The sequence below is a fragment of the Carassius auratus genome, chromosome 16 (assembly GCF_003368295.1).
Source record: "Carassius auratus strain Wakin chromosome 16, ASM336829v1, whole genome shotgun sequence".
Taxonomy (NCBI): domain Eukaryota; kingdom Metazoa; phylum Chordata; class Actinopteri; order Cypriniformes; family Cyprinidae; genus Carassius; species Carassius auratus.
In genome coordinates this window covers 14,816,193-14,827,090 of record NC_039258.1, presented here as the reverse complement: position 1 = coordinate 14,827,090, position 10,898 = coordinate 14,816,193, and the positions used below count along the sequence as shown (strand labels likewise).

The following is a 10,898-nucleotide window of genomic DNA, read 5'->3' as shown; positions in this document are numbered from 1 at the left end:
CCTTTCCTATTTATGACTTGCCTTGTGTGAACACGGTCTTCCCATGAGTTTAGGTGCACTAGGGCATTTTTCTGTCAGCATTACATTCATCTTCTCAATTATTTTGTCTGTCACATTCTGATAAAAAAAAAAACACCATCAAAATAAAAAAACAGTACATATTACAGCGGTTAACTATACTATAAAGCAAAAAATCAAAAATCAGTTAAATTGCTTGTGTATAGCAAAAAAAATTTATACTGGTAATAATGAAACTGTTCAATTTTAAGAATGAGTAAAGTCACCAAAGTTGAATTAACTTAGATGACAAGTTGTCTTGTCTTTATTTATGCTAATATTTCCACTGGGTAATATTTTATTTTGAACTACAACTGAACATTTATTTAGGTAAATGTAAAACAACAATTAAGAACCTTAATACAAAATAAAATTTGTATTATGCGAACAACTCGATCTTATAACTCAAATCTTTTCAATTAATCATTTGAATCGATCTGAACTAACCGATGAAGAATAATAATCCTAGCAACTTCACAAATCAACATCTGAAAACTGAATGAGCCAATAATCGATGATTATAAAATTGAGACAAATCACACATCACATCAACCTAATATCACTTAACTGCAGTGTAACTCTCCCACAACACACATGGAAGAGAAGACAATGCTGAATAAAGTTTTAGTTTTTGCTATTTTTTTTTCATTATTTTCGATGCTTCAAAAAATTCTGACTGACCCTCTGATGTCACACGGACTACTTTGATCATGTTTTTCTTACCTTTCTGGACATGGACAGTATACCGTACAAACCGTACAAACAGTTTCAATGGAGGGACTGAGAGCTCTCGGACTAAATCTAAAATATCTTAAACTGTGTTCCGAAGATAAACGGAGGTCTTACATGTTTGGAACAGCATGAGGGAAAGTTATTAATTACATAAGTTTGCTATTTGGGTGAACTAACCCTTTAAGGAGTGATTTTCAGATGCAGTCAGTTACATCAGACCACAAGGAGGTGCAAGATCTCTACAAAAGCCCCAAGCATTATACAACTGATAAGTTGTATTGCAGTGTCCATACTCTAAGTCCAGTATTGAGAATTTTTGTCCGTAAAACCTAGAAATAAGCAAAGTTATAAGCTGAGAAGTGTAATATAAAATATGGCATGAAATTAAGACTTCTTAGTCATTAATCAAGTCTACGTAATTATATTATTTTAACCCTGCCTCATTGTACAGAGGGGTCATGTTCTTGCATTCAGTGGATCGTTCTCAAAAAGCATGATCATCAGGTTTGGCCAGAGGTGCAGACATGGCATTCTTACAGTTTTGCTGGTCAGAACCAGACTGTGAACAGTGGCTCTGATGTTCATTTATATAACCTCCAGCCTCCAAAGTACGCAAGCCAGGGTCTGGCCTGATCTTGGCGGCTGACATGGATGTGTGAAGACAGGGATTGAGGCAGGAGACGGGTGCTTTACGGCACCACAACCCCATGGTCTACAAAGAGACACTTGTATTGCTGGCCTCTTCTGTTTGCTGGCAGTGTAAGACAGGTTTTCAGTCACATCTGCAAGATTTGCAACGTGCTGACATAAACGTCCTAGTGTATGTGTGTGAACATAAGTTACGGTAATAAATCAGCACCCTTGAGCAAGTCATTGTTGGTTATTTCTTGCTTCAAGCGTCTTTGTAAGCTGTCTCAAATAAACGTTACAAAAACTGATCAAATGCATCATACTATACATCATATCATATGACCAGTATTTGGACCAACACAATCTAATGGCACTTCATAACTATTTATCTTGTCAAATTGATAGCTTATTCATAAACTCCTGCTGTCTTGTTTATATGTTTAGGTTGTAAACATATGTGAAGGTGGACTTTCATGCTTTTTCTAAAAATTCATGTTTCCTTATGAACCACGTTGTACGAATTCCCCTCATAAAATACTTCTTTCTAATTAGATTGGGTTGATTTGGACCCTTAAGCTTCAGATTGGTTGTATTGTGTTGCGTCACGCTCCATTTTGGCGTCCATTACATACAAAGCACACTTTTTTTTTTCTGTGAAATATATTACTATTATATTAAATTATATATAATTATTATTACTATTATATATATTATTATTATATTAAAAATGCTTTTTTTTCAGTCAAGAATCAATCAAACAGTTGCTTCTCAAAATGAGTCAAAGCACTCAGAACATCTGGCTGAAGCTTTGTAAATGCAACAAGTAAAAACTCAGTAAATATCAAATGTTTTATGACTTTTTATCAACTTTAATTACCTTATATTTTATACTGGCTCATTCATGAGTTCACTGATCAGCTGTAGGAATCCTCGTTTACTGAAATCAGGTGTATTTTCATCTCAAAGCACTGATTTGACGGATTTGTGAAGTTTAGGAGCTTCTTAACTTGTGTTTCCTACCCCAAACTTTGATATTTTGTTTGCAATTACAAGCATATATTTACAGGGAATTGTATAGGCTATTCTTTAACTGCTCTTAAAGAGGGGACAAGGGATAGAAAGAGCAATGGGTGTACAAAGAAAGAGAGAGAGAGAGAGAGAGAGAAAAACCAGATGGGAATTTTGAATTTGAGTCTGTGTATGTGTATCTTAGAGAAAGGGAGCCTCTTATTCTCTCTCAGCAGGAGCTTGGCCTAAACTTCGGCCTAGTCTCGTCTGCCCAGCAGGAGACTTTCCTGAGCTGACTGCCCAAGGGAGGGGCACCTGCCCCTGCCACAAACACTGCAGCACAGGCAAGGGAGCGTGAGGATGGAAAGACACTCAGGATTCCAGGAACAGGAACATGTGTTGGATTTATGAAGCACGCAGGTAACACAAAACGATGCAGTGAAAAAAAAGAAAGCTATTTCCCCCATACGTACCTCTGAGGTCCGTCTTACTGCTGCCTCCTTCGAAACGAAAGGTTTCTCTCTGACACAGTCGCAGCGGTTATTGTTGGAAACCTCAACTATACCAGCTCTTGGTGACTACCAATATAAACTGACAGCTTATGGATTTGCTGCCCTCCTTCATGGCAATATTTTCCACTGTTTGGGTTTGCGGGATTCTAGCATATGTTTGAAGTTTATCACATGCTCAATCATTCAGACCCTCTTGAGAGAGAACAACGGAGAGAGGGTCCGAGTTTAAGACCCCAGACTCCTCCAGCTGAACTTGAATAATGTCATTAAACCATGTGGCTTAGAACATTGCCCAGAAGATTTGATGTTAAATACTATTAAATGAATCTATCATCCCTGCAGCCTAAATTAAAGGACCAGTTCTTCTCGTGAATTAACATTTACTTACCTCATTCTGACCTCTTATATTTTCCATTTCTTTAGTTAAACACAAAATGTTATGTTTGGCAAAATGTTCAAGCCTCTCTTTTCCTCACAGTGAAACATTGATTTATGCTGCCAATCTCCAAAAAAGCAATATAATCTCACAGGAGTTATCCATATGATTAATGTGCTATATTTCAAGCTATATGGTAACTCTGTGTGAAAAACTGACCCAATGTAAAGCCATGATCCACTGATAATCTTCCCCGTCATTGAACATTGAAATAGCATATGGCTTTTGCAGACTTTAAATATAATGACTTAGACTTAAGAGCTATTTTCAAGGAACTTTTTGGAACCGTATTAATCATTCCGTTTTACTTGTTTAGAAGACAGAAGCTCAGACACGCTGCTTAAAATACACAGGAAATAATACACGGTTGCAATAACGTGGGGTGAGTAAATTGTAAACTATCAACTCACATATGCACAACAAACCTGTTTTTCACAGGTGCAGTGTGGATGAGTGGGACAAACTGAGCCATATTGAGAGGACATCATTTATGTCTTTCAACGGTCACTAGGTAGGAACATGTACATATAACTCCTTCAATGCGCTCTGATGTTCCTCAGGTAAATGGAAACACATGCCCAAGGAAAATGAAAAGAGTATAGAGAGGTGCACACATCAGGTCCTCATGGAGTCCCATGTTAGATGGCGTTCTTCCAAACTACATCATACAGACTGGGTGGATGTGTTAAACCAAATGAGGAGAACATCAGTGTTGTATAAAAATTGTGCTTAAACACAGATTAGGTGTTCGATGATTAATAAGTTATGTATCCAGATTATCTATTTCAAGGTGTCCCACATACCGTATTTATTTGTCTTTAAAAAAATACCTTCCATAACTGCCAAGTCCCAAAAAGATCCCCAAGAAGCTAAGGACACCCCCATGACACCCAGACAGAGAGGTCTGCAGTATTTTCAACAATATTTGTTCATGTGCGTCACAGAGCAGCAGGCAACCACAAACCAATACAGTGCTGCCATTCAACAATACGCATGAATTGTACACAGTGCAAAAACAAGATTTCTTCTGGCTAGTCTGTAGTTGTCTATGATGATGTCAATATGTCAAAAACAGCATTACCAAGTTTGCTTACCTCGCATGAAGGTAAAGGCGCACACATATTTGTGGGGCAGTTTCAGAAAGTGCAAAAAAGCTGATACAGACTCAATAAGGCTCATATTATCCAATGAAAACACAGTCACATCCAAGCACTGCAGTGCAATACACACACACCCCATGCAAGACCCACAAAAAACTGAATGCTAGCAAAAGCATAGTCCGGGCCAATGCAGACACATAAATGAATGCTTCCTGAATGAAAACCATATTTCATTTTATTTCATTTGCAGTCTCTCTTGTTCTTTTCTGTGTTTTTCTCTTTATCTCTTATTAATTTCTCTCACATTCCCTCTCTCTTGACTGAAAAACTCACTCATCTGCTATTGTAATAAGGAGAGTATTGCTTTACAGTGTTACGTTTCTGCAGTATCATTTAGGCAGTGGGGTTCTTCAGGTCAGGAAATCTCCGAAAACTTCCCAGAGGACTCGCTCAGTTCATAAACCATTCTGCTGGGGTTCTTGCATAGAATATTTCTTTATTGCATATTATGATAAGCACCAGATTTCATTTACAGATTATTTCAGGCAAGTTTTCTTGTGCAAAGCAATGCATTATTTAACAGGAAAACATAACAAATATAATACAGATATGCCAGGATCTTTTTTTTAATACAGCATGATTTAACATTTGAATATTTTTTTTTAGATACACAGAAATATTTCTCTATTGTCCATTAACATGCATAAACAAGAAAAGGGATGCAAATGGAACAAATGTGTGAAGATGTGCTACTGGGGGAAAAAGTATAATTTTAAGATTTTCTAAATTTTGTTTAAAATCACATAATTCAATTAATAATAAAAAAGACAAATTAGTCATATAAGGTGCCAATTAATACACAAAGTCAGTACTATAACAGATCTGTTGGCTAAAAATGAGGTTTTAGTTGAGAATAATGAAGTACCTCATGGAGAACGTAATGTCCTATTGGAGAATGAGAGATTGTGTGCCTTGGCTTCATGACCGAAGTGATTTATCATCCTCAACAGAGCAAACTCTGACACGTCCTTTAGCTTTAAGCCAAATCTTTACTATGTAATTTCTCCTTTGCACTTAGACTAATAAACCAATTTGGTATTTAAATGGTTCACACCTGTTGTCAGACCATCCCAGGGCAATTCATCCTGACAAAGCTTGTCTGTCCCTTTCAAGTTGCCCCATAAAACAGATGTTTCACACGCAGTTTGACCAGAATTGTTTGGTTTCTGCTTCAAAGGTGATGAACCCTAAATATTTCAGAAACACTTATAAGAACTCGTCACTTAGTATTTCATTTTGGATTGCGGGGACCTTTATACACTATGCTTATAGATTATCTATAATTATACATGTAGTCCAGGGAGCAGAGAAAGTACACCATCATTGCCTTGGATTACAGAGTATTACTATTTGCACAACACACGTGTAAAGCTATAATCATTAAGCCCTTAAGCACCAAAATTAGTAATCTGTTTAATAAAGATAACTATGCACAGTCTTACTGGTCATGGGCTGCATGGGGGACAAAAAAGTGGGCAGCTGTTATTGTTGTTCAGAGCTGCCCTTGTGACAAAGTGGAGCAGCCGCACTTATGGTCTTCCTGCTGGTCCGCCTGCGCTTGCCTGTCAGCAGTGTGTAGAAGAACGGATTCACACACGAGTTCCCATAAGTCAACCCTGTGAGGATGCGATTAATGGTCACCTGCGTGCCCACCGGCACCACACGCAGAACCTCAGGTCGGTACAGCGGTAGAAGCTGCCAGATCCAGAATGGAAGGAAACAAGCCCAGAAAGTCAGCACAATCCCCAGTATGAGGAGTAGGACTTTGGGGCGAGGTGCACGGGGTGGGTAGGCGTTGCCCCCTCCGACCCAAGCTGGTTGCGTCTGAGATACCCAGTAGAGTCTCCCTAAAGCTGCATACAAGGCTCCGATGGCCAGTCCTGGGCCTAGGATGCTGGTGCAGAAGAGCACACTGAGGTAAGCTTTTGAACTCTGTTCATCCCAGGCGGGAACGCACAACTTGCCTTCCTGGTTCTCTCCGTCTTCCAGGTGCAGGGTGATCATCATGGGCAAACTGAGAGCCACGGCAAAACCCCAGGCCAAAGCGACCCTCAGGAGTCCAGAGGAAGGTGTGGACGAGGCTGCCAATGGATCGGCCACAGCTCGATACCGATCCAGGCTCATAGCAGTGAGGGTGAAGATGCTTGCATGCATGGTGAGCAAGTCCAGGCTGAGTAGGAGCCGACAGCCTAGTTCACCGAAGGCCCAGTCAGATGCCAGGCTGTCGTACACAATGAAGGGGGCGGTGGAGAGGTACACCAGGTCTGCCAGAGCCAGACTCAGAACCTGCAGGTGAAGGGAAGAAGACGAGGAGGAGGAGGTGGGAGAGGAAGAGGGAGAGAAAGAAGGGGAGGAGGTGCCGAGGCAGGGGTAACAACAGGTAGGAGCGCTACGCCGCCTTCTTGACATCCTACGGCGGCGAATGAGAAGCCCTAGGGTGTAGAGGTTGCCAACAATGCCCAGCAGAGAAAGAAGGGATAGGAAAAAGCAGAAGAGAGCTGTGGAGGCTACACTCGGGGATGGGGAGAGAGAAGGAGAGGACGAGGGAAGGGACAGGTTAGTGTGAAAGGGGAAGGTGTATGAAGGGGAAGGGGAAGAGGAAAAGGAAGTAGAGCCAGAGACGTCCATTTGTCCTGGACAGCAAGAGTCCCAAGATGAGTACCCGTCCGCTGAGAGAAGGAGCCCAATGGTAACTTCAGAGTGTTTTAGAGTAACTAGCACTGAGCCCAGGTTATCAGGGAGTCCAAATTAGAAGGGGAGAGTTGTGAGTGGACTGCTTTAATGGGTGAGGTAGAAGAGAGAAACAAAAAAGAGAAAAGGAAATGGTGATTTTTTTAAACTTTTGTTTACATCTTTTGCCTTTATAAAGTCTTTTTTTACATCTATATCTAGGTTGAGTCTGACAGGTTTAAATAATTTATCTTTTATGTTTTTAAGAAACTTTTCAGTACCAGACAAAAGTTACATGTTTGACAGAGTGTGTTAATAGGCGCTTTTGAACAAATGTCGTGTTGGTTTAAGGGGTAGTAACTATAGCAACAGCATGCTTAAGACGGAAAAACGTCAAAAGTACCCTATTATTATCACTTTATCGTAGATTTATTAGATACATTATAACTTCTATCTATTATTATCATTCTTTTAAAAAGTCATCAAGATTCTGAATTCATAATTTATGAAACGGAAATGATTGCGTGAAAAAAACTGCGCATGCAAAATAAATAGACAAAATAAATATTCACAAAAATGCTACACATAGCCTATACAATAATCATTTGCGGGTTTTTTTTTTTTGTTTTTTTTTGTTTTTTGGAATTACACCGAAATACACGAATAATAAAGACAGCAAATAAGGGTTAATACAGGCTATGTATAACTAGACTAATAGCCTATTATTTTCAACTGATCCTTATTGTTTTTATTATTATCATTAATAGTATTATTGTTGTTGTTATTAGCCTATTATTATTATTATTTATTATTATTACAGTTATGGGTCAACAATATCACATGTAAAGTGCGCGATCATTTTCTTCACAAACTTTCGAAATTCCTGTCTGAAATAAATAATGAGAAACCCTTGCTTTGAATATGAAGAGTTTATTTGGAAAAAACAGATAACTCCGTTTTTATTCATTTCCAATCATGTTTAATTTATTTTTAATTCTTATTATTGTGCTATCATGTTTTTACTGAATTAGTTAGCTGTATTCTGTAGTTTGATTGATATTAATTGAAGTGCAGGATAAAAAATAAAATAAAAACTTGATATTTGAACATTTTTAGAATAAGTCTATCTGTTTTTAGTACATATAAACTCTGTAAGGTCTTGGGAATTCTATTCTTCATCATTATGACGGGTGTGGAGATCAAAGCCCTGCCGGGGGGCGCGCGGACACTCGCAGGAAAGAATGTAGGTGGCACATGGTGACCCTGAGAGACGGGTTACGAGCTGCTGGTGAAGTGACCCACTGGCACAGGCACAGCATCCCTTTACCAGAGCTTTAAATAACACATTTCTTAATAGACTGACACAGCGACTGACAGATTTGCAAAAGTTAATACGTTTTAGATAATCCTAAAATACGCAGTAAGGCAATTCAATACACAAAACAATGATATTGTTCGTAATAAAACTAATTTTTGAACAATTTTAGGAACTGACAGTTAACAGTGGCAAATTACTCCAACTCTGAGCACAGCAATTTTAGTTAATGTAATTTATTGTTTTCATAATATAATAATGTCGAACACGTTAGGCCTATATCTGCGTTGAATTATGAAGGGGAGATGGGGAATGTTGCGACACGTAGTGAGCTGTAACACTATCAGTGAGTAAAAATGAACGGCAGGGGTGACATCACTCATTGATGAGGTGACAGCAAAAGTGTGTATTGCGTGTAAAACCTTTAAAAGTTTTACAGAGGGGAAAATTATATTGCGGTAAGAAAGTATAATGCTAAATATAAAAATAAATGTTAATAAATGTTAAATGACATAGCAGAAACGCATAGACTGTCATCCATGTGCTACCACTGTCATCTTGTTTAAACTGAATATAAGCTCAAATTCACACAAGCGCTTCACCTGTTAAAAATACATACATAAATAAATAAACAAATAAATAAATAAATAGTATCAGCTGACCAGACGGGGAGGACTGTAACACTTTCCATACTTCTATGCTTTAGGCTACCTATAGGAAGAGACTGAATAAAACTGGACAGTGTCAGTTGACAAACATTAGCCTACACTGTTTGTTATGTTAGCATGTTTTATGGATTTCTCTATATGTTTCCATGTTAGAGCCTACTCTAAGTTCTTTGTTTGTTTTATCTGAAATAAGTGAAATGATTCTCGGTGTGCAATACTTATTTTGAACAAGTAAAATTAATAAGCACAATAAATTCATGTAGCCTATAGGCTTCAACATTTAAAACGTCGTTCCCTTGCGATTAACCCGATAGTGGGAGAGATTAAAACAGCACTCTTTGTACTTGACATGAATTTAGTTTAAAGATATGACTTCGTTGTAGATTTCTAAATTACATATAGCAGACAAATGTGGTGACATATAGCTATCAAAGTTATCAAAACGCAAAAAAAAAAAAAAAAAAATGAAGTAAAATGTGTCACAACACTTTCCGGTCGCCCCTTGTATTTATTAGAAATTAAAAGGCTTTATGGTTGTCGCATGTGAGAACTACATGTTCATACAAGACATCTGAGATTGTCATTTGTTATTCTGAAATCATTTCTATATAAGAAACAAAACTGTAACAATTAAAACAGTTGCTATTTTGGTTTTAATTTTTGAGCAACAGACGAATGCAATTTATTTGACTAATATGCTAATACTGTAACCTACCTAAACGATATTTTTTTATAATCCGAAAATCGTCTTACCCTTAATTGAGTATTCAGAGATGGCATGTTCCATACGTCGACCTATATCCACACTTCAAGAGACGAAAACCCCACTCTGGGACATCCTAATTAAATTGTGTCTTTACAAGGTATAAATCAAGAAGCCCAGAGAGATGTTAATGTTCCTCTAAGGACAAACTTTAGGATGGTGTAGAATATCTGTGAGTCACAGCCAGTCCACTCCTCTTCCTCTCACTCTTATGTTGTCTGAAGCAAATGAAGGAGGGATGAAAAGAGTGTGCTGAAAGACTGAAGAAAGAAGGGTGTCTTTAATAAAAGACCCACACGATTATGAATTGCCTTGGATGGAGACAATTGATCTTCATTGGCAAAGGACTGAATGTGATTTAAGGGTTTAGTCTCAAACCCTGACTGATGTTTGCGGTGTTATCATTAACTTCTCTCTTGTGATTATAGGTACCTTCAGCTCATTCTTAACCAACACTTTTATGAGCGAAAAGTCAGTGCTTTGGGGCAGTATTTAATAGTGCCAAAAGCAATACAGTCAGTATACCATAGGAAAAACACTTGTAAATGTCAGAGAACAATATTTATGTCCACTATCCATCAAAGTTATTTGGGTTTGGGAGCATGCAAGGAACGTTTTAGGAAGCATTTATTAGAGAATTGTAAGAGTTAAAACAACAAACATGAAAAGGTGCATGAAATGTTTTCAGTTATACAGGTACTCGGAGGACAAATGAACATATTATTAAACCCATTATTTGAGGCTGAATTGAATCATGCGTGAAAAATGTTGGATGAGATTTTGATATGCGTCACAATCCAAACCACAGCTGAGGCAGTGAAAACCATTTAATCACTTGAAATATTGTATCGCTCTCTAACGACCATACAGGAATACATAACCATTAATGGACAGAAAACGTTTCAGTGGAAAGACATTTTCACCTCCTTACTCATGCATGGTGTGGA

At 38.0% G+C, this 10,898-nt stretch overlaps 1 protein-coding gene across 2 annotated transcripts; it reads right to left on the bottom strand.

The window, feature by feature from the left end:
- Nucleotides 1–4,964: 4,964 nt before the first annotated feature.
- On the bottom strand, nucleotides 4,965–10,244 carry uts2r3 (urotensin-2 receptor 3). Of its 2 annotated transcripts, none has more exons than XM_026284301.1 (2): nucleotides 9,942–10,244; nucleotides 4,965–7,311 (listed from the first exon to the last, which is right to left on the bottom strand). In XM_026284301.1, the coding sequence occupies exon 2, from the start codon at nucleotides 7,161–7,163 to the stop codon at nucleotides 6,018–6,020; it is 1,146 nt and encodes a 381-aa protein (XP_026140086.1). In that variant the 5' UTR covers nucleotides 7,164–7,311; nucleotides 9,942–10,244; the 3' UTR covers nucleotides 4,965–6,017. The 2 variants fall into 2 exon arrangements, with proteins under 2 accessions (XP_026140086.1, XP_026140087.1); XM_026284302.1 differs by having other exon boundaries at nucleotides 4,965–7,308.
- Nucleotides 10,245–10,898: the final 654 nt, after the last annotated feature.

Coding starts and splice junctions, on each gene's coding strand:
- uts2r3 (XM_026284301.1), bottom strand. CDS start 7,163: ATGGACGTCTCTGGCTCTACTTCCTTTTCCTCTTCCCCTTCCCCTTCA.